Source organism: Gadus macrocephalus, chromosome 16, assembly GCF_031168955.1.
Source record: "Gadus macrocephalus chromosome 16, ASM3116895v1".
In the NCBI taxonomy this organism is placed as follows: Eukaryota; Metazoa; Chordata; class Actinopteri; order Gadiformes; family Gadidae; genus Gadus; species Gadus macrocephalus.
The window spans coordinates 5,866,621-5,890,050 of NC_082397.1; the positions used below are offsets into that span (position 1 = coordinate 5,866,621).

At 45.0% G+C, this 23,430-nt stretch overlaps 3 protein-coding genes across 4 annotated transcripts in view; 1 reads left to right on the plus strand and 2 right to left on the minus strand.

Annotated features, from left to right (window-relative positions):
- Window positions 1-1,362: 1,362 nt before the first annotated feature.
- On the minus strand, window positions 1,363-8,669 carry fam222bb (family with sequence similarity 222 member Bb). Of its 2 annotated transcripts, none has more exons than XM_060075784.1 (3): window positions 8,363-8,669; window positions 6,962-7,089; window positions 1,363-6,842 (listed from the first exon to the last, which is right to left on the minus strand). In XM_060075784.1, the coding sequence occupies exons 2-3, from the start codon at window positions 7,041-7,043 to the stop codon at window positions 4,459-4,461; spliced, it is 2,466 nt and encodes an 821-aa protein (XP_059931767.1). In that variant the 5' UTR covers window positions 7,044-7,089; window positions 8,363-8,669; the 3' UTR covers window positions 1,363-4,458. The 2 variants fall into 2 exon arrangements, with proteins under 2 accessions (XP_059931767.1, XP_059931768.1); XM_060075785.1 differs by lacking the exon at window positions 8,363-8,669 and adding an exon at window positions 7,827-8,355.
- A 135-nt stretch (window positions 8,670-8,804) lies between these two features.
- On the minus strand, window positions 8,805-19,433 carry flot2b (flotillin 2b). Its single transcript, XM_060075786.1, has 11 exons — window positions 19,193-19,433; window positions 15,646-15,727; window positions 14,741-14,831; window positions 13,833-13,956; window positions 13,334-13,452; window positions 13,106-13,219; window positions 12,790-12,909; window positions 12,193-12,407; window positions 11,771-11,954; window positions 11,433-11,582; window positions 8,805-11,204 (listed from the first exon to the last, which is right to left on the minus strand). The coding sequence occupies exons 1-11, from the start codon at window positions 19,239-19,241 to the stop codon at window positions 11,166-11,168; spliced, it is 1,287 nt and encodes a 428-aa protein (XP_059931769.1). The 5' UTR covers window positions 19,242-19,433; the 3' UTR covers window positions 8,805-11,165.
- A 2,110-nt stretch (window positions 19,434-21,543) lies between these two features.
- Window positions 21,544-23,430, plus strand: part of galnt17 (polypeptide N-acetylgalactosaminyltransferase 17) — a 10,351-nt gene continuing 8,464 nt past the window's right edge. The window contains exon 1 of the mRNA XM_060075807.1: window positions 21,544-21,556. Within this exon, the coding sequence (XP_059931790.1) occupies window positions 21,544-21,556 (13 nt within the window). The remainder of the gene's footprint in view (window positions 21,557-23,430) is intronic.

Here is a 23,430-nt window from a genome sequence, read left to right on the forward strand (position 1 = left end):
TCTTTCGATCCATGCGTTCTTGCGTATTGATATCAATCAGGTTATCGCCAACAGTGAGAAACACTTAGGTCAGACTTGGCCCACGGGGATATTTTAGGCCACTTGAATCCCAATTGACATGGGTAAAAAAAGAGGCTCAACTTATGTTGATGTTGAAATTAACTGTCTTTCTTAAATGTGATGTCGGCATTTTCTTATCTTACGTTGTATATCGTGTGCTTTATTACCCGCAATAAATTAACTCATTAATTTCATATTTCTGGAATTGGTTACTATCCATTATTATCAATTGTATTTTCTTCTCTTCTTTCTGCTTTACTGCGTCTCTCATGCTTCTTTGCTTAGAGTCGGTAAACTTCGTCGGTGGCATGTTGCTTTAAATATTTCCGCCATTAAGGATAACGGGTTACCACTGTCTCCTTTCCTTTCGTAAAGGTTTCTCAGGAGTAACCTATGCTAAAGGAGGGTTAAAGGATGCATCGAGGCTCCTTTCCTAAGCATTTTTAGAATTCGAAACACCTTTCCTCCAAGTACTTCCGGGTCATCTCGTTAGGAAAGGAAATTTCCTATGCAAAAAAAGAGAATTCCTAGAGGCCAACATCTTACTGTCTGGCCCTGAACTTAACGACTGTCTCCATTTCCTTAACTAAACATCTCCCAGCCTGTCCCTTGAACTCTGGGACTGGGTGGTGGGACAATTAGGTCATTTTGGAAACCTAGGTTGTTATAGAAATAGTTTGAAAATAAATAACACCATGGTCTGGAGGACATTATAATCAAACTGAAAGTAATACAGGTTTGGATGGTTAGCTGAAGAAAATATAAAATCTTACCTTTCTAATTAAATTTCAGACTGAAGAAGCACACGATATTGCATACATATTTGCATGTTTAAACTTGAGTGAAAATAAGCAAGGCTCTTTTAAACCATTTTGACCATGGTTTATCAAATTATGTGATTTCAATATTGATCTGAAACGCATAGGTTGTCTCCTTTTTATTCGAAAACTGCATTTCTTTCATTTACTCACTGCAGACAAAAAAAAACATTTATTTGATCACATTAGTTTTTTAGCTTGTTTTTAAAGTGAATGGATATTGTTGAATCCACTTCATTGCATTAACTGCTTTTATTTAAGATCTGGCAGTTAAGATACAAATAATTTGATGTCCTATTGATTAACTAATTATTAGTTATCAACTGCAAATCACAAATAAACGATTAGACTTAGCCTATATTAATATCCATCTATTCGACGAGGATAACAATCATACATGGTGAACATATAATGGATATGGCCATGAACACAGGCCCATAATGGCCCTGAAAATTTGGCCAAAAAAAAAAAACTGGGGACAATGACTCTTTTAGTCTTTTATTTTTACTCTAGTCACATCTTCACAATTTATTTTCACAGGCATTACTGAAGACCAGATGACTCTTGTCCACCCCGCCTCCATAAAACAAGCTATATTTCAAAATAAAAGCGCACACAGGTCTTTCAGGGACCGGGGTGGTTCAAAAAGAAGGGCGCTTGGTCACTTTGGTCAGTGAGCAGACGGCAAACAGTCCTATACAACACGCATTGCAACAGTGTCTAGAAATTGTGGCACACTTTGGGACCGTGTCCCATGACACAGTATCAGTAGTTCAAAGAATTGTGACTTCCCCCCCCAAAAAACAAGAAAATCCAACAGTAATTCACCTTTAGTGCACCTCTTGCTCTCGGGTGTGCACCACTTGTGTGCAAGTACCTAAAGCCTCCAGTCGACCCTCAACACGCACATCCACACACATCACACGCGCCAGCCCTCTGACCCGTTTGGCCCCTGGCAGCACCCGTCCAACACAGAGGCACTTCATAGGACAGCTGTGGAACATGACTGTGTGGGGGCCCGGCACGGCAGAGCACAACCACGCTCAGGGAAAGGTTTGATGTCCCTCTGGTCTCAAGTTCATCCCCCCACCCTTTCAACGTCTGGTGTCGTCGATAAAAAATACGCACAGCAACGTACCAACAGAGAATTATCCAACCGACAAGCTACATTTATTTGTATTATTCAGGCCCCGGTGGCTCGCGGTTATGAAGAGAGAACTATGCCGCTTTGATGTTTATTTTTTTTTTGGACGAGTTTGATAGGATTTGGAAAGATGAGGCAGAGTACTCCAAGTGGGTCATCAAGTAGAGGTTCGGGATAGGGTTAACAGTTGAACAGAGTCAAACCGAGAAGTATGCAAATGACCACCGAAACAATCGACTCACTCACTCACGCACACACACACACACACATGCACAGACACACACACGACTAGTGTTTTAAGATTCAACAGCAGCTTCAAGGGGCAGGCACGTCAGAGCCAAGAAATGTTACATAAAAAAAGAAAAAAAAAAAACTAAAAAAGGAACCAAAGTAAAGAAACCCGAATCGTGAAAAAGCTAAGGCTTGAACCCCGAGGGTCGCTTCATGGCGCTCTACGCTCGCCCTCCCGTTCCCAGAAGGTAGAAGAGAGGAAGAAAGCTATAGGGTTTTACAGTACAGGACCTCAGATTAAAGCACGCTTAAAAACACTTGACCCTGGCCACTTGCTTCCCATCAGGGTGGTGGTTGGGGACCATGGTCACACGTGTCACGTTTGGTACCTCATTCTGACCGACTTATGGCTTCATGAAACAGTTAACAGAGAATAAGTTAAACCAAAAAAACAAAAGGACATCCATCAAGTACAAAAACCGAAAGAAAGACCGGTGCCCGAGGACTTTTACACAACTGGTATAGCCCAGTTCTACATACCAACAAACTTTTGAAACTTGTGTTTAGAATTTACACCACGGTGGAGGGGAATTTTTCCATAATAGGTTAATGCGTTGAGACATTTTCTTTTGGAAGAAACTGGGTTTTGTTGAAGTAAACAGCAACTACACATTCCTGATGGAGGCCATTTTGAATTCAAGTCTTTCCTCTAGATAAAACAATGAAAAGGTAACACCCACAGCAGAAGTTATTAATGTCACATCCTGCAAAATAACGTTATCGTTTAAATCAATGAGTTGTGTAGTGGATAACTATTGGAATAATTAAGGCTTATGAGGACCAGGGAAGTATGTCTCCGAGGCCTGTTATATTGTCATACTAGAAAAAGGTAAGAAAGTGGAGGAGTATACGCTAGACTGTAGCCCATTTAACCAGTAATCAAAGTGGGGAGGTTCTTTTCTCTTCATAGGTAGTAGATATACATTGAAAAAAAGGATAAGGCTAGTGTTAAGCAGGTCAAGAGCCTTCTCTCACGCACGCACACACTAATAATTACCATTTTGATGGTAATCTCTACTGTCCTACATGTTAAAGCAATACATTGGTGCTAGAAGTAGTCTCGAACCATAACAATAGGCTTCCTTTCCTGATTTCATTTCTTGCTAGGGGTCAATTTTAGTTAAGAATCATTGACATCTATGAAGTCCATTCTGTAAAAGCCAACATTTCCATTGCACATAAGCAGAAGGTTTTAGAAAAGATACTGATCATTTAATTCCTACACCTGTCCAACTATTCAAAATGTCCACTATGAATCAAGTAGTAACCGACAACATAAAACATAAAATAATAGAATTTGAATAAAAACCTTTGAAGACATTTCTATATAAAGTATTAATTAACCCTATCAGGATATGGCACTTGGACCAACGTAAGAGGAAATGGAAGATATAATTTCAGGGAGAAATATATATTGCTGTTGCCTTATGAATGCGCTTGCATTTAATCCATTACATGTGTGTTGAGTTCTGTCATTCTGCCTTCACGAGGCAACGTGAAGTACGCTCTGAAAGTCCATGTGGCTGTTCAAGGAACCGCTCTGAACCGGACTGATACCATCGTTCACCGTTCCCGAGCGCAGGAGCAACACTCTAAGTGTATTTAAAAGCCCAACCGGAAATCCAGAAAAATATGCGTAACCATCGTTGATTACAATCTTGAAAAGAAGATAAATTAAAAAGTATTATAAAACCAAAAGGACAGCCTAAATCTTGCTTCTGGGCATCCCTTCGTTAAAATAAAACAAAAACAAAAAACGTTGCGCGATTCACCCTCGAGGTCATCGCTGCGACAGTGTCCTCCACATCTCGTTTTAAATAAGATAAATACAGAGAGCAGCACATTCATGTTTGCAGTAAAAACAGGAATCCATTTTAAAACAGTGGAACAATCTCTTCAATCCCTTCATGTGGAACAAAGGAAACAACGCACGACCTGAGGAATACTGTGAAGCCGCGGGCAGCCGGGAGACGCCTCCCCCCCCCCCCTGCGGCACGTACAACAAGGGGCCGCAATCCATCACTTGCAAGGCGACGCGGGACGAGCACAATGGGGGGGGGGGGGGGGGGGGGGGGGTGGGTGGTACACTGTGGGACGCTGCACGCACGAAACGTGACCCACTTTCCGTCTGCTCCCGCGCGGCGTTTACCGGTAGCCCGCGTGGTGGCCGTGGATGCCTCGGCCGTTGCCGGGGTCCTGCACCTGTCCGAGGGGGGGAGGAGGGGGACCCGGCTGCCTCTGCATCTTCTCCACCAAGTCCAGGCCTTGCTCGTGGTAGCCGGCCATCTGGAGGTCCCCGCCCAGGAACTCCATGCCCGGCATCAGCTTGGGAGGACCGCCGGCGTCCGCCTTCCCCGGCCGGTACTTTGCCCCAGGGTTGCAGTCCGTGGCGGCCCCGGGTGGCAGTCCCTGGAAGGGGACCGGGAGCTCCTGAGGACCGGTGCCCATGGCGGGGATGCCGGTCCAGGGCGGCTGCATGTAGTGCCCGTTGGTGTAGCGCATGGCGGCCGTGGGGCCGCCGACGGGGGGGGACGCCGACGACTGGGGCTTCTCCGGAGGATGCTTGAGCGGGAAGGACTGCGCGGCGCCGGGCAGCTTGTGGGGGTAGCTGAGGTTCCGGGAGCCGGGAAAGCCAGGCTCGGAGGGAGCCTCCATCCTGGGGTTCTTGCAGGGGTTGACCTCCTCGTGGGACTGCTGCATGTGGGCCATCTGGTGCTGGGCCCAGCGCTGCTGCTGCAGGTTGAGCTGCTGATGCTGCCGTTGATGTTGTTGTTGCTGTTGTTGTTGCTGCTGTTGCTGCTGCTGCTGCTGCAGTTGTTGCAGTTGCTGCTGCTGTTGTTGTTGTTGTTGTTGTTGTTGTTGTTGTTGTTGTTGTTGTTGTTGTTGTTGGGCCTGTGAGGGGTGTTGGTGTGGATGCAACGGGTGTTGGTGTGGTTGCTGTGATGGGTGTGGGTGAGACTGTTGGTGAGGGTGTTGGTGAGGGTGTTGCTGAGACTGCTGGGGTGGGTGTTGGTTTGAATGCTGTGGGTGTTGGTGCGACTGTTGACGAGCCTGCAGCTGTGGGTGTTGGAGCGACTGCTGCTGCTGCTGCTTCAGCTGATGCTGAATGTGCTGCATCTGGAGCTTCTCTGTCTCTGCGTGGTAGGCAGCCATGCTGCTCATGGCGGCCATGCTGGCCTGTGGGTGCATCGCTCCGGCAGAGCCCTGGGCCTTGTCCGGTGGTCCCGTCATGAGGCAGGCCGACATGGGGCCCTGGTTGTGATTGGACACCCTGGAGCTGGCGTTGATGAGCAGGTTGCGGCTGATGGGGCTGGGGTTGGCGATCTGACCCTCGCACACCGACGTGGCGCCCATGCCCGCGCGGGCCTGGCAGAACTGGTTGATCTGGTTCACGATGCTATTGAGGTCTCCGTGCCGGTTCTGGTGCTGACTGCCCGCCATAGACAGTGGGATGGTTGAGGTAGATACGGTGATGTTTGGCGGGGCGTCCGCATCGGGGGGCTTCCGGTGGGGTCCGAAGACGACGGGCTGCTGCTGGAGGCCGTTAGCGTTGTTGTCAGGGGGCCCCGGGCCGGCAGCCTGGGGGCCCGGTGGCGCCTGGGAATGCTGAAGGCCGGGCAGCTGGACCCCGTCCGGCACGTGGCGCAGATCCTGAGTCTGCCCTGGCTGTTGGAGTAAAGCTTGTTGGTGCAGGGCCGCCTGGTGCGGGTGCGGAGGCCGGTGTTGGGGCGGCAGGCTCGGCGGCCCCGTTAGCCCCTGCTGCTGCTGCTGCTGCTGCTGCTGCTGCTGCTGCTGCTGGGGGTGGGGCAGGCTGTGCTGCCTCTGCATGCCTTGGGGATGAGCCATGATCTGGGTTTGCTGCTGCTGCTGCTGTTGTTGTCCGGTCTGCAGCTGGGGGCCCATGCTCTGTTGTTGCTGCTGCTGCTGCTGTTGTTGTTGTCCTGTCTGGGGGCCCATGTTCTGTTGCTGCAGAGCTTGCGAGCGAGCCATACGCTGCTGCTGCTGCAGAGCGTGAGGGTGGGGCATGGCTTGGGCCTGCTGTAGATTCATTGGATGAGCCAGGTTGTGCTGCTGCTGCTGTAGTGTCTGTGGGTGAGCCATCAGCTGCTTGTGGGCGGCCAGGGCCTGAGGCATCGAGGGGCCCTGCAGGCCGGAGGAGGGCTGAGGGAGGTTTAAAGTGCTTTGAGTGGCATAGGGTCCGTTGTGGGGGTTCATGGTGGTGGTGGTGGGCTTTTGGAGGAGCCTCACGCGACCTCCGTCTGAGTCTCTGATGCCTTTGGCAGGCGTGCGCAGGACGGCGAGGAGGCCTGCTCTGCCGCTGACCTGAGAGGGGTAGGGGCTGAGGCGCTGGTTGGACCAAGACGTGTCCAGACCGTTGACAGTGCGCCGTATGTGCTTCCTCTGAGGTACTTTGACGCTGTTTGGGAAGATCTGGATTGTCAGCGGGTTGTTGGCGATTTTCTTAGCATAGGCGTCCAACTGTGCTGGGGTAGGGTAGTTGGAAGATCTCATTTTCTTTGTAGTTTCCCCTGGGAAACAAACACAGAACACCAATGAGAAAGAGCACAGAGCTGTAATGACAGCAGGAAGGTGGGGTATAGACAACAGATGCTATGTGGGGGGGGGGGGGGGGGGGGGAAGTACTTACATTTCTGAAGCCCAGTGTTCATCTGCGTGCGGGAGAGAAGATGAATGGAAGCGTCACCTGATGCTGGCAGGCAGGCCAGCATGTCACTGTTCCACTAATGCAGCATGAGTTACTCTCCCCTCACCACACTGTGGGAGAAAATGTCACCAGTCAGATGTTTACAACCCTATATGTTGGTGTGAAAAGACCATGCCCTTGTTTCTGTACGAGACATGCAGCCGCATGACCTCTGCGAATGCCGCGAGTTGTTAAGTCTTGATTGTGTCACATAGGCGGGTCAATACATCAGAGACACTGGCCTTCCCTGTTGCGGATTAAAATACTTTATTATAGTAGAGATTAAAGTTAAAGCTATTAACAATAGCATGAGGGCGGTTCTTTCCTAATGTCTCAGTGAGACTGAAAGAAGGCTTAGTTGTGGCTAGTTTCAAGGTACCGTTTAATTAACAGCTAGACTGTTTTTAACTGTTTTTTATAGGCTACATACGCCCAAACAAAGAGGGAATGAAAAGCTTTAAAAGCAAGAGGTAACCTCAAATGATTGGCTTTTTATCCAAATTGCATGTACTATAGAAGTTTACATTCAGACAATTTTACGAGATTCAATTGAAATTCTCGGCATATGCTTGGAATGCAACACTGAATTAATCACCTTGAATTCAATTCAAGACACAAATGTATATTTAAAGTAAAGCCGATAGATTTTCTACATGGTTAGCAGCGTTGTGTGTTACTCAACGACATCACGCGTAGGAGAAGAAAAACAAGTTGCATAAAGGGGTAGAAAACAAGCATGAACCAGTTACGCCATACGAGAAAGGTGAAGCAGTGAGAGGTTCTGGGTGGGGTGGTCGGTTGATCCTACTTTTCATCGAAGCACAGGAAGCGGAGATCACAGTGACATGCAGCTGTATGTCTTAGTATCACATGATAGCATGGAAAAAGGCCGACGCCAGGAGTCAAATCGCTAGTGTTAAGATTTACACACAACCGTCTCCTGAAAACGGGTTCTATGATGATTTACCGCTTCACCGTCGGATTCAACTCTAAAAAAAGCCCATTCCTGTGTAGACAGCCCGTAGCTGGGTGAGCCTAGCATTTGTCTAATGTTAGCGCTCCATCCTAAACCTGATGCAGCTAGTTCCCAGTGGTCAGCGAGCCGTTGTATTTACCACGGACACAAACACGTAGGTAACCCACACATACAGTCTAAAGACAGCCCTTCCGATCATTCAAAAACACAAAATGTGAGAAGGGTCCAACAAGAGATTTCCCTTCAGACAAGCACGGCAATAGGAAGTAAAGGTTTCTTTGTGTGACCAGGCCAGCTGGTCGGGCTAGCGTTAGCTCCGACTGTCCATAAATAACGAAGCACACAACATTCACGACGAATATACTTACATCTCAATGTATGAGTTATGGATTCTCATTTTGTTGAGGTATATCTGTGCTATTTTTTGATAATAAAGTGACCATCCCCAGCTCTTCCTCGGTGTTTCTGCTGCTGCTGGATACGGCAGCAGCATTTACTGGGCATGCGCTGAAGAGATGTGTCGGACGAGGACCACATTTCTGTGTTTAGGCGGCGATGCTATGCGCCTGTCTGATAATCTTTCACGCCATATAAGGATCTTGTGGGAAAGCAGATATTTTTCTAAAATATGTGCACCTGTTTTATTTCACTAGTAAAATTAATACAACTAGAAAAAAGCATTTCCCAGTATCTATATCATATTCATTTATTTTAACCGAACAGGTCTAAGACTTAAACAAGCTTTAACCACGTTTTAAATAATTGCAGCCTGATCCACATCACAAATAGAAAAAAACACTTAACATCGGAGACTTTTAGATTAAGGTTTTATTTGAGTGACAGAATAATGAATTGTCAAAAACGGTCAAATTAAGCACAAGGATGGCATGCACAATCTCGTATGGTCATTTGAGATATGTGAATTTATAACAAGCTAATAACAATAAGCCATTGGACAAAGATTTTCACACAGTGTCTTCTAAAAAACGTTTTGAATCAAAGCTATACATTAGATCTAGAGGTGTTAGGTAGGATATCCAATAAATCGATCATTAACAAATAACATCACAGTATTTTTGGAGTACCCCTATAGTTGAAAGGAGTGGACAGAAATAATTTGACACTGAAAATCTCACTGTCATTCCACCTTGGCTCATACTCATGCTGTATCCAAGAACAAGAGTTTAAAAGTAACGTAAAATACTCTACGTTTGGCCGTGTCAGAGTGAGTACTAGTAAGTTGTTTTAACGGGGGTAAAGCATGTCTCGGGGCATACTATTGTGGCTTCCTGAGAGGCTGAAGGATTACTTCCAATACCAAACCCACCCACACATATGCCTGTTAAATGGATCTGAGAACTTACAACTACAGCCTTAAGAGATCAACTGGATGCGTTTGGTGTGAGGCCCCAAGTTATTGATGGATCACCCCAAGAACTTAGGTTGGGCCCATCGGGGATTCTTCCTGATTGTCGTTAAGAGAGCAACAGGGGAAGATAATCACGAAATAAACAGTACAAGCTTTGTGATTGGGAGTCCATCCGGTATGGCTCATGACCTGAAAACGTCCTAACGTTGCCTTTGAGCTCAATGGACACAGCCATAGCAGCTGTGAAACCTATAAGGATCTGGAGACACAAGTCACGTGACCAATCAGTGGAAGGGTGTCCATGCATTAATTACAGAGTGAAGGTTAACGGGAAGCAACACCACACAAACGACTTAAACAGAACAGCTTGCAGAAGTCAGTCCCTAAACGTCAACGGCCTTCAATGTTTTTGTTTCATACAAATGAAGCCGGCTGATAGAGTGGGTTAGTTTTACTAGTCCGAACAGCATAGAAACGTGAAAGTATTGAATATAATAGGATAATATTGACCAGCATGTATTTGAACAGTAAGTAAGTATACGTATATATATATCTCTGGCACAAGTATAAAAGCATGAGGCAGACCAAGTAACTGTAGAAACATGGCTTGGACTCTATTTTATGAATAGAAGAATTTATGAATAGAACAGTATTATGTCACCAGTCTTCTGCTATTACCTAGTTATTCGCTTGATAATAATTAAAGAACCAAACATAGCCATTTTGCCACTTACTCAAAACCAATCAATTCACATCAAGCGCAGCGTTCACTGTCCCTACAATCCACACGCTGGAATAAACATCCCAGGAGAACCAAGCTGACACCTCATTCCCTCCTTTAAACACCCCGTTACCGATACGTTCCTCACATGGGACCAATTTACTTCGATTTTACAAAACATATACTCAATATCTATATAAGAAGACTTTACCACAACATAGCGCTGACACAAATTATGTATTCCTTTCAGTTTGATTTCCAAAGAGGAATATGAAGTGTAATTTTTCTAGGACTAACATAAGTCCTTGTGATACAAATTAGTAAAACTAACATTTGGTACAAATCTCTGGCAAGTGATGTGTTCCCCACGCCAGACATTTGTACAGTTAGAGTTTTTTTTCCTCAAAAAAGAATTTTGAGCACCTCTTGCATTAATTCGAAATGTATGCACATACATAAATAAAATAACCTGAATAAGAGTTTAGAGATCAAAGCTTCAAAAACATCAGGGTGAACCATGGCGATTGTAGACACACAATCTAGTGTTAGTAAGGTAGTTGAGGAGGGGAAAGTGAGGTTCACTTTTAGCCAATATAGAGAAAGAGAGAGAGAGAGAGAGACATGTGAGTATGAATCAAAAGACCAGGGCAGATAACAACAAGAGAAGGAGTCTTGTTACCATGGTGATGTTGACCTACGGATCAATTTCAAACAATAAAAAAGGGTTTGAAGGTAAGGGGCTGGGTAACAGGACCTACTCCAATTATCAAGCATTTAAAAAACGATGTCACTTTAGCGTAATGCACAACTCAAGAAACTATAAACACAAAAAAATGTAAAGGATGATAAATAAAACGTTTAAAAAAAGGAGCAGCAGTACATGCTGATTTTCTGGTCCTGTAGAAAGTAAGGCACCAGAGGTCTTCTCAAAACCCACTTGTTTGATATATATACATATTTATATATGTGTATTATATATATATATATGTATATAAAAACAAGTGAATTCCTCAAGTGTATTAAAAGGCAGTCTATGAGCGTGCATACAACTGATGTTGGACTGATGTGGCGTCACTTGTGTTTAGGCTTGAGCGTTGGTCATCTTCTGCAACAATGGCATCTGTTCAAAGGAGCAGAGGACATGCATCACTGTATATTTATTCACGACTTCTGTAGATAAATACTGGATCTGTTAAAAAAAAACATACACAGAGAGGCAAATATATCATCGCTGGATTCAAAGAAACTGTCAATTCCAGGAACTGTTTGAGGGCAGTGTTCCTCAATGCACCGTGGCGGTCTGGTCCTGAAACCCTTTGCGGCCTTTTCTGACTGCCGGCAGGCTTACCTTGGAGAGGTCCACGCCAGTGAGAGCGTTGACGGTGACCGGAAGCTCGGCCAACAGGCGGGTGACCTCGCTAGTCACGCGACTCCCATCGCCAGTCATAATGATGATCTCATTGGTTCTGGCCAGAGGAGCGGCCACCTTTGCTGCGATCTGGAAGGGGGGGGGGGGGGGGGAAGAAAATGGGTCGGGGTGAATGAATGAATGTATGGATGAGGAACGAATGAGATAACACAGTGATCATACTCGAGTGAGTTGAACATGTAAGCTTGAATGAAGGTTGTGTGTGTGTGCAAGCATGCGTGAGTGTGTGTATGTATTTGTGTGCATGCATGCGTTACCTTGGGCAGGGCCTCCAGAACTAGGGCGGTCTGGGCAGCCTCTCCGTACTGCAGGTAGGCGGCGGCCTTCAGCCTCATCTTCTCAGCCTCGGCCCTTCCGATCGCCTCGATGGAGCCTGCCTCTGCCTCTCCGATCTTCCGGATCTTCTCAGCCTCTGCCTGCGCTGTCAGCACCCTCTTCATCCTGGGCAGAACAACAATAACACAACACCGCTTCTAGATGGGTCCTTCATTATGCGTTCCATACATATACGGCAGGTGTGGACCACACACACACACACACGCCGTACAACCACACGATTGGAGCCTCATTTTCTCCCGGGCTCGGTCGAACACTGTGCTGTTGTGCGAAGTTCCAAATCAAGCGGATGTCAAGTGAAGTGAACGAAACTACGTTGAGGTGCGTGTGAAAAGACACTGACTTCTGTCCCTCGGCCAGCTGCTGGATCTTGTAGGCCTCGGCCTCGGCGGGTCTCTTGACGGTGGCGATGAGCTCCTTCTCCATGCGGTCGATCTCCTTCTCCTCGATGGTGATCTGCTTCTTCCTCTGCACCACCTCGATCTCGATCTCCTCCAGCCGGATCTTCTGCTGCTCCTTCGCCCCCTGCAGCTCGTAGGCCAGCTGGGCCTCTGCTTTCTGGTGGAGGAGACAGTGGAGGAGAAGGGTTCAGGTGTTAATGTTACTGCCGGCCTACTTTACCTTCTGCTGTGTCCAGTCCGGGACCCAGGAAGGGTAATTGCATCTTGTCACGTTCTATAAAACACACAGCTTAACACATGCACGCACACACAAGACACACATAAAAAGACAAAACACACAGAAATACGCATTGCACACACAGAGACAAATACAGGCTCGCACACAGACACACACACAAACACACACACACGATGCTCCCGTCTTCCATACTCAGGATGAGCAAGCTCTTAGCAACCATGGTATCCACTATCGCTAATTAGCCACAGCCTCCATAATGCATTAGAGGCAGGATAAACAAAATAAAACCTAAGATGCAAACCTTGGTGTTGACTTCCTGGTTGAAGGAGGCCTTCCGCAGCTCCAGCTCTCGCTTGGAGTCGGCCATCTTGGTGTCAGCCTGGAACTTGATGTCCATCATCTCCCTCTTGCACTCGGCTTCCTGTGGTGGGAAGGAGGGCCGGGGACAGGGGATGTATTACGACACCTGTACTCTCAGGTTCCCAAGATGGTTATGGTTCTACCTACTCCCTGATTTCCATGCAAAACATTTTATAAATAAAGTTTGACTTTCAGAAGGTCGATGAATGGATGATTTGATGGCTGAATGATCTTAGGACACAGCCGTGTTAACGTACCCGGATACCAGCATCCCTTTCAGCCTCAGCCACACCGATATCAGCATCTCTCTGGACAGCCGCCGTCTGAGTCTTTCCCAGGGAGCTCAGGTAGTCTACTTTATCGTACACATCCTGGAGAAAACACACACGCACACTTTCAGGAGCAGCCAGCTTGGCGTTGGCATGCAAGGGAAAATACTTGGGTGTCACTATGTTTGACGTCGTGTCTATGACTGTTGTCCATACCTTGATGGTGAAGCTGAGGATCTCGATGCCCATGCGTCCCACGTCGGGGGAGGCCACCTCTCTCACCAGCTTAGCAAACTGGTCTCGGTCCTGGTAAATCTGCTCCACCGTCAGGGTGCCTGCAAAGTGCAAACACAAGACAGGCTCGGCACCACATCTAGAAACAACCACACAGTGGGGTGCCCGAACGAACTTATGATCACTTAGTTCCCTTTGGGTTTGCCGACCTTAGCGACAAATGGATGCCAGTGCTAGGTTGGTTGTGAATACGTCAATCAGTTACGCGACTGCCCATAGTTGGTCATAACCACAAATCGCGAATGCAGCTCTGAAATGTGGCCAAATTCTGAATCAAATCCTGAACATTGGGAAATACATAACCGTCCAGCCAGGGCCGGACTGAAATTAACTGCAAAACACAACCTTGAGTATCTGGAAGGTCTCTCAAGGCCATTCCGGTACAAGCACTCCCCTATAAGCACAGTAAAAAGGTCCCTACCAAGGATGGAGCGAAGATGTCCCTCCAAGGTTTGCAGCACCACAGCTTTGATCTCAGTCACCGTTTTACTCAGGAACTGTTCACAGGCAATAGCCAGCAGGTCATGGTCTGTCATGATTTTCACCTGGAGAAATATACAAAGAAACTTGCATCACATCTCACCTCCAAGTGTCTTTAACAGGGGGGCAGTAGTGGTTAAGTCAGCACGACTGTCTCTTGCGGGTTTGGGTCGGGACTCAAAACGGGTCATGAGCCAGTTGGAGGTGGGTAGCGGCCTCACTCTCAGAAAACTCTGATGGTTCTTTTTCCCCATTGTACAATACGGCCGTGGCTTGACTCGGTGCGGCAGCCCAGCAAATCTGGGATTTGCATCCCCATGACAACTTGAAGGTGTGTCTCTAACCGACGACGCTTTAGTCTTGAGTTGATGACACAACACAGACATTTATTGTAATATTGTATTGTATACTATAGGTCTACATTCCCAACATGTCTTTTGGGTCATGAAATGAAAAGGTTTGAGAGCCCCATTCGTTAGGCTGTTTGACTCCCAGACAGTTGAAAGGTTTTGGTGTCAAACTCCAAAAGTCTAAAAAGTCAGACTACTTTCAAAAACCCTTTAAGGCCCTGATACACCAACCAGATTGGTGCGATCGGCCGTCGTCAAAGCCGTCTGCGATCTTATCAAGCCCGTCTGGGTTCTTTTCCGCTGACTTCACATGTCGAATCGGCCATGACCATGGTCCGCCTGCCTTTTCTGACGACGATCGGCAGTCGGAATGGTGTGTCAGGGCCATAAGGAAAATTTCCCTTTAGCACCCTACTTGCTGCTCAATGTATCGCAATTTTCTTTAAGCTCTTTCGGATAAAAGTGCAAGGAGCCACTAGGTGATATCAAAAGGTGTTACCTGAGCCACGCCTGTGACAGTGATGGCCACGCCCTCTGCCGTCTCTACATCCTCACACCTGGGCTGAAGGGTCATGATCTCCAGGGTTATCCTGTCGGGGGAACACGGGTTGAGACACAGAGCACCGGGAAGGTCTACTGGCAGCATCAGGACGGCTCATCGCTTCATATGACTTAGTGTGTGAATGTGAGTGAATTAATGTGAGAATGTGAGCGGCGCATGAATCAATGCTGGAATGGGAGTCATTCAGTGCCATGTTGTAATGGCTACACTTTTAAAAGAAATATACCATATTTTACATTCCCCATTTGTTCCATCAATGAAACAAAATGAGAAAGCGGAACTCAACACAGACTAAATAAATAAACACCACTGAAGAAGAAATGGGCCAACGGGAAAAACCCTGCCGATACAGGAAGTGGCCCACCGTTGGCAGTGTGGTCTAGAGTCATTAGTCAAACTATGTTGTAAACTGCAAAAATACGAGACAGTCACAGCAAACGAGGGGTTTATGGCCCTTGAGAGGGGTCACAGAACACTTCACACATTCATGTAGGGCAACAGTCAAACAGCACTGGGGTAGGAATGCACCAACCTGCATACAATTCATTGAAATAATTATAGTGGTTGGGATGTGCGATAATAAATCAACATTTATTTTGCACACATAAATCCAATTTCACCTGTTAATCTAAAGTCCAGGAAAAAAACAAACATTGAGAGATAAGCAAATAAGTTAAATACGAACAGCAAAAGATATAAATAAGTAACTCGCTAACTAACTAAAAAGGTTGCCATAGCTACAGCTAAGGCCACCAACAAAAACCCTTCCTAACGGGCATCAGAGTCCAGAGACCGTCTGATTGGCTTTGCTGAATGATCGATAACGTATAAGTGAGCGTCACCTCTGTGTGTTGGAGATGAGGCACCACGCCCACGCCCAGCCGCCCACCATGTAGGTCTTTTGGTCCGATCCACAGCACCCACCTGCGGGTACAGAAGGGAACAGCAACGAGGTCGTTAGTGGTGAACCAAACAGGGTGCCCTTCTCTTTCTGTGCGATCCTGATCGTTTAGAGTGGGAGTCATGATGCAACTTAAATTCTTCGGCCATTACACTTACGCTTTTTGGGAAAACAGGATCTTACATGATTATGTAATGACGATTTTATCCAAAGCGTCTATGAGTACATAAAATCTGAGCATGGAAGTGTGAATCCGGCCCCCAATCCTGGCGTTTAAAAGCATTCTCCACCAGTTGAGTTATAGCACCACATTGAGTCATTTCGTAGAAGCTCCCATTCAAAGTGACCATGTGAGGTGGAGGACAATCAAACCATAGAAGAGAGAGAAAAGGGAGAGAGAGTAAATGAGGCGTTCATTTGCAAAACAGGGTTTTGACCATTGATAGGCAGCTTATGGTTTAACCTATAGCCCCATGTGTAGACTCACCAGGGCCTCTAGTAACCCACTAAAGCAATGGTTCTGGGACATAGATGTAGGCCAAAGTATTTACTTCATAAGTTTGTTCCATTATCATCATGTGACTAAAAGCGAATCATGTGCGAAGCGCCTATTGTGAAACCTTCAACCCCAAAACCTAAGCCATATGACATGTGATGAGTGGAAAATTCCAGCTTGGGCCAATAAAGCAAAAGTCAGTTTGTTTATGCTGCTGCCAAACACGGCCAGCTGATTACACTCGGCTCTCGCACCGTTTATAAAATCAAGAGGGACTTATGTTTTCTCCACCTTGTGTTTAACCAATGCAACATACTGTAGCTAGATCGAATAGCCTTTATTTATACAAAATAAAATAAATGAATGACTATTATCCAATCTGGGAGGATTTCCGAACATTGTGTTTAGAAATCTCCAACACATGTTGTTGACCTGCAATTAGAATCGTGTTCTATACAGAGGATCGCTTTGTTTACCAAAGTTACTGATCCATCAACCTTCCACCTGAGGTGAAGTTACAGTATGGGTATATATCCTTTTACCATCCAATGCTTAAACTGTGAAGAATCTTTCCTGAGGTTAGGAGACCAAGGAGAAAACGCGGTCATAGATTGAACAGCAGTTACAGAACAAAAAGTGAATTTGGGTCTGTTTAGAGGGATACATTTTTTTGCATGGAATACAATTAAAACGCTTAAACTGGTTGCACCTGTTAGCCCAGAAGGGGAACCATCTACAATGAGGCATTGTTTAGGTAAGGCAGGTTTTGAGGTTAACCTTAGTATGAGTTCCAATGGTTTTACAGAGCGCACAACCCAATATTTAATTTCCCGATTCCCTCTACGTTCTTCTATGTGAATCTAATGGAAGCAAAAAAGTTATTGTAACAAATAAGGCACAACAAACCCTGACACGCTAACTGATTGACCGCTCAGATTAAAAACATTGATGTAGTTCTAAAGAGAAAAACTAAGCAGATTTTATTATTTTTAAGCAGATCTATAGATTTAACTAAACTGAGGGTCAGCCTATTTCCCTGGTGTTTCCCAGAATATTCTGGGAGGCTTCAAACATATTTAAGATCCACCAAGCCATCCACACAACCTATAAAATAAGCTAATTGATTTCAAATGCCCAATTAAATAACAATCATTCTGGGAGCCTTTCCTGTCTAATTAAGCCCTTCCTGGCAACCTGTAAATACATTTCTAACCTGATAATATATATTCCTTCGACAATAAACTGTGAGCTGTTGACGAGTATGAGCTTCAGAATATTGTTTCCATTGGGAGTTCAGGTTTCTGAGCCTCTTGAACTCCTAAGGGGGTGGTCAGATCGAATAGCTATGCTAACAGATAGACTTATAAAGTGTTTCTCACATGTTGGTACCCCTATGGGGCTCACTGAAGATTCACTTTGAAGGATTGCAAGGGGTCATTGGAAAATTCTGTACAGAAAAAAGGAAAGCATGAGTACCTGCAGAAAGTAATGCAAAAAACGGAAAGACCTAGATGTGGTCAGGTTCTGATTTACATGCACAAGCTCTGACCCCCTTCTGTGGCTTTGTGCTTTTCCGGGGAGAAATAAGCAGTTGAATCCAGCAGTCATAAGCCACCCATGATTTATTTTGTTGACTATATAAAGAGACATCAGGTTGGGTCACAAGAAGTGATGTGAAAAATAAAAGGGTTTCCCTCTCCAAAATGTTTTGTGCTGATGAAAGGGTCTGCATGGCTGAAGAAATAACTTCAAGATGGTACCTGCCCGTAAACAAAGTTTGAGAACCACTGCACTAATATATATAGCAATTTCAAATCTCCAATCGTGTTACAATAGGGAGCAATGCGATTAGGTACTAGCCTTGCTAACCACCAGGTTAGCCCTAATGATAGAGCTTGAACATTAAATATGTGTAGTTTAAAGCAAACAGCGCTTTCTTTCACCTGAGTCCACCACTACCTGTAATTACATAGCAACAACCAGTCGAACAGGAGGAGGAGGGGGCTGAAGAAATTATAAGTCTCATTGCTGATAGTCTAGGATTATCACAATACGGTCAGCATTTAGAGACCGACACTCCCATAGGGTGAGTTGTTGGTCCTAATACTTTCGTAAGATGTTTTAGGAAGAGCATGGTGGCTTGTTTATAGTAATGACGGACCCTGCTGACCATATGCAACAGGTGGGCCTCAGAGGTTTAGAGGTTAACTATAGCTTAACCTTGGTAGATGGATATGGATTATGAGGGTGTCTATGAAGTGTAATTGATTCAGACAAACTGTCTATATCTAGCAGAAAATAACTTCTCATCAAGTATGTTGTCTTTATTTCATAATGGCAATGGAGGCTATTCGGACCCTAGAAATGTAGCAACTATCATAAACCAACTATTAAATTGACCAGAATAATAAAATCCCTATTTTCCATCATCTGGGTGATATTATAGCTTAATATTTGTGAAACAAGTAAGAACCAACGGGCCTGACCAAGTCTCACAGCACATGTTATCACACATTTTACTGGGTCCTCGTTCACTTCTAAACCTATTACGTACTTCTTAACATGGATTTGTGAAAATGAACTTGGAAAACAAGGCAAAGGGCCTACAATATAACGTTACAGACACACAGTCACTGTTTTAAAGTAACTAACGGAGTATTTGTATGTGCCAGGGTCGTTCCAGATCAACACACACACCCACACCCACACCCACACACACACACACACACACAGCAACTGTTAGCTTAGCTCGCGTAAATCTGGCGTCTTTAAAGGGATTGTCATGCAGGGATTTGAAACGCAAGCATGACTAGAAAGCAGTGCACATCCCGCTCGACATTGATACGCGGGGAGGGGAACCACTCCACATACAGCGACGACAGGAAACCACCAATCACATGGGTCCCGTGGTTTACAACAGCGATTGATATCCTGATAAACAAGGCTACTAGTGAGTAGCTCCGCGGCTAGGATGAGAAGGAGCGACACCTACCAGACACGACCAGGGCTTCATTTGGTCCGACCGTGAGGCAGCTCCCCATTTTCACTCGAGATGTTTATCGACAAGAAAAACGCAGCACGAACGGTTGGACAACGTAACACTTGGTCTTGTATTCCTGTGGTCTTTAATGATAGTCGACAGTGTAGATACGAGAAAGCAGTTACAGCTCCACACAGCGCGTCGCAGAAGAAACCAACACAACTGCCCCCGCCCTATGCGCCGCTCACTACGTGCCCTAGCTGACGTCACGTGTGTCAACAGCAAAACACGCCCATCCATGGATGTTGGGATCATCTTGTAAACATTACATGATTAGGGCATTTAGCAGACATGGATTTAACATGGGTGTCTGTCAATGTGATATGTATCATTACCTACCCTACAATAAGAAGTATTGTCTGATATACCAACTACCTTTGTATTTCCCCCATCCCCACCCAACATGAAATGTTGAAATTCTGAGCGTTTAAACTACTAGAAGTACAACTAGATTTACTTCAAATTCTACGAATGACCCGTCCATATTTACTTTTGTACTTAAATAGGATGTAAAGGCTTACATCTGATCTGCTATCATCTACACAAAAAATGTGTACATGAGCTCGCGTACAAAAAAAATCAAGCTTTATCTATTTTAAAAAAACTCTCTCAGAAGCTAAGTATTTCAACCAGTAGATGGCGACATTCTCTTAACAACGAATAGCATAGAAAATCAGATCTGACGTTACAAAAGCAAATCGAATTTCACAACTATCACCAAACCAACTCCTCGTAAATCATGGTAAATGTAGGACTTTTTGTACAGAAACAGCTCCGGCACCACGGAGTCTCATTGTGGTACAGAAGTTACCTACAAGGATTTTTTGTGTGTTTGGGACTGTTGTATTTTGTTTCCGTGATTTTATTGAAATAGGCCTACAATTAAAACATTAGGTGCTTGGTGCCCCGGGAAATGTTCCTGGACATCGCTTTATGTGCTTGGTTGCCCATATCGTGCTTGTAGGCTATCTGCACCTTACTACACCGCTTAAATATACATTCACTTGTTTAAAATACCACAATTGCTAATGTAACGCATATATTGAGATATGAATGCAGCTAATGATAAGTAACATGTCAAAGCAATAGGCCTATAGTTTAATAATAAAGTGACAATTGGGAGCATTTCATTAGCAGCCTCTTTACATTTGGCTTCCTGCGACCGACTTTTATGATGGATTTTAAACATCTCGGACGTCTTATTTTTTTGACGAGACCCTGGCAGATCTCTGCTGTCCCTTACGAAGAAGCAAAGCTTGTAAAGGAGCCATCGATCACAAAAACAAGATGTATTCCTTGTATGGCAGTATAGGCTAATACTTTATTTTATACGAACTCTTACTAAACCATCTGCAGTTCATTTTCTGGTCATAAACCCTCTAACCCTCTAAGTCTAAACTCTCTCCAATTTGTAGGTCACGCATCATCCATAGCATAGATGGGGGAGCTCACCGTATTGCTCCCACACTGCTAACCACATAACATCCGGCCAGGCACAGCAGCTGAGAAGGACTTTTACCAAAGTGAGACGTAGAAGAGAAGCGGATGAGTGGGTTTGACTGCAGGCGGCGAGACGTGCAAAGAAGTGGAGCAGCCTAAATTAGAACCGAGAAACGCGGCAAGCATCACCCAGCATACATCTAAACCCACCTCCCCTCTGGTGATAAGGGTGGAACTTCTTTGACTTTATTTATTTTTCTTTTATGTTTATTCTAGCTATCTTGACTCTTCTTTTTATATTATGCTCTTGATTATTCACTGTGGAGTCGCAATGCAGTAGTTACAAAGAATGATTAATTGTTGAGGAGTTACTAAACCCAAACGGGGTGGGGATGATGATGATGACGAAGATGATGATGATGATGATGATGATGATGATGATGATGACAATGATGATGTTCATGGTGATGGGTTAGCTTTTATCCAAAGCAACTTACAATAAGTACATTTGCTAGATGAACCCATTCTCCACATACAACAAAGATTCTACATGACGCTAACTACTATTTTTAAGTGACAGGACGTACAACATGCAGTACGTGCGTACAATAAGTGCCTGGACGTACAAACATACAATAAGTCATGTTTTTAGGAGAGTAAGGGAGGTGGTGGGGCAGTTGTGGGTAAGGAGGGAGGTTATGCAGTCCAGTTTAACTCGAGTGAAAAGTGAGTCTTGAGTCTCTTGTGGAAGCTGGTGAGTAACTCTGCTGTTCTGACATTGGCAGGGAGCTTGTTTCACCATCACTGTGTCAAAACAGAGAAGAGTTGAACCTCTGTTGCGCAACCTTTTCTTGCTCTTAGCGATGGCGGCACCAGGTGTCCAGCTGCGGTAGTTGAGCGGAGCGCTCGTTGTAGTCTCATTAACTGGTCTCCATTAGGGTTCTTTGCATCCATTTCCCTCTGTGTACTGGATTATGTCATTCACTCACTCAGGCTTTCCTACCACAGCTACTCAAGCTTCCTACCACCCAGGTTGAAGCACGAATCTCTGCATGTCTGTTTCAACTTCTCCCACTGGATGTCGACACACCCTCTGAAGCCCAACCTGGACCAGACACTCTGCACTGGCAACCGGTGACTCCGCAAATCTGATTCAAGTCACTGGTACTTGCCTAATGGGCTCAAGCCAATCCTCAAGCCAATCCCCATCTAGTACAAGTCCAAACCATACACCCAGCCCAACGCCTCTCAAAGACTGTCAAACAACCTCCGAGTGGAACGAGCATCCCACTGACCCCAAGAGTGTACGGGCCTGCTTTCTTTGTGCAATTGCTTATACTCTTCTTCTTTCTCTTCCCATTGACAGGACTTGATGGAATCACGTATTGTATTGATATCACACACGACAGTGGCGTGGTTAGGTTTGGTGGTGGAGAATTTTCCCGTAATGGCATCGGAGAATTGGCCAGTGCGGCCATTTTGAAGGTTATACTTTATAGACATCTAGTAATCCTCAATACTTTTGTCTCTTTTATGATTTATAATTAATTAATTAATGATAAGGGTGGAGGGTGGTTGAAGTAATTTACATCTTCTAAAAATGTGATTACCTTCAGGTGGAGGTAAACACGTTAAACAAATCCACTGTACTGGTCTGGACTTATAGACTTATTTTATCACTACTTGTAAACTAACACTTAAAATACTTAACTGTAAATTGTAAACACCCTTATGGGTTGGCATCAAGGATATAAAACACAAGTTAAAATGTACAGCTCACTTTGCTATTCTACTGAGACACAATGCACAGCAGGAATCAACAGTATTTCCTGTGGCTTACTGTCTTAGATGAAAAGGCCAATCACAAACTGCTCTCTCTCTCTTTGTCTCTTTGTCTCTCTCTCTCTCTCTCTCTCTCTCTCTCTCTCTCTCTCTCTCTCTCTCTCTCTCTCTCTCTCTCTCTCTCTCCTCTCCCTCTCCCTCTCTCCTCTCTTCTCTCTTCTCTCTCTCTCTCTCTCTCTCTCTCTCTCTCTCTTAAACAGTTGGGGGGATGTGATATCTGCCAGAGATTGGCACACAGAACAGTTGGCCTGCGGGGGGACTGTGTTTGGACTGTTCGAAAGAAAGGTCAGAAGACAGGGGGTCTGGCAGGGAGGCGGATGACATTAGTTAACACTAATTCAACCATATTAAATGTAACAATAATAACCACATCTTTCTTTAAAGAAAAGTACCCATCTAGCCATCATGTAACTCATCTGTCAGTTGTTGTTTTCCTTCACTTCCTGCCCTTCAAAGGACCTTCCTGTTTCACCCTGCAGGGTTCCGCCCTGGCCAGCTTTTTCTGCTGTTGTGTCTTCAAGCTAAACCATAAACGTCAACACAGTAATCAGTATAACCAAAATCTCTGAAGATTACATTATATCATATCATTTACTTTTAACGCACTTTAGTACTTATAATAAATGGTTCTTGTACTTGGAGTTGCATTCAATGCTTGAGTAGAATTATAAGTGAGGCCTACTTTAATTGAGTGATTATAGGGGAATTGAGTACAGTGACTTATACAGTTATGGGCCATCATTAATTGACTATCTTATCAATATGAATACAGTTAATAAGTTATACTGTTGTAACTAGGTGAAATAGTTCAACAACTGAAATATATGAATATTTAAGAAACACAAGGATGAATGGAATAAGTCTTAGGATAGGCTACTTGTTTAGAAGATATTTTCTCAAGATACTCC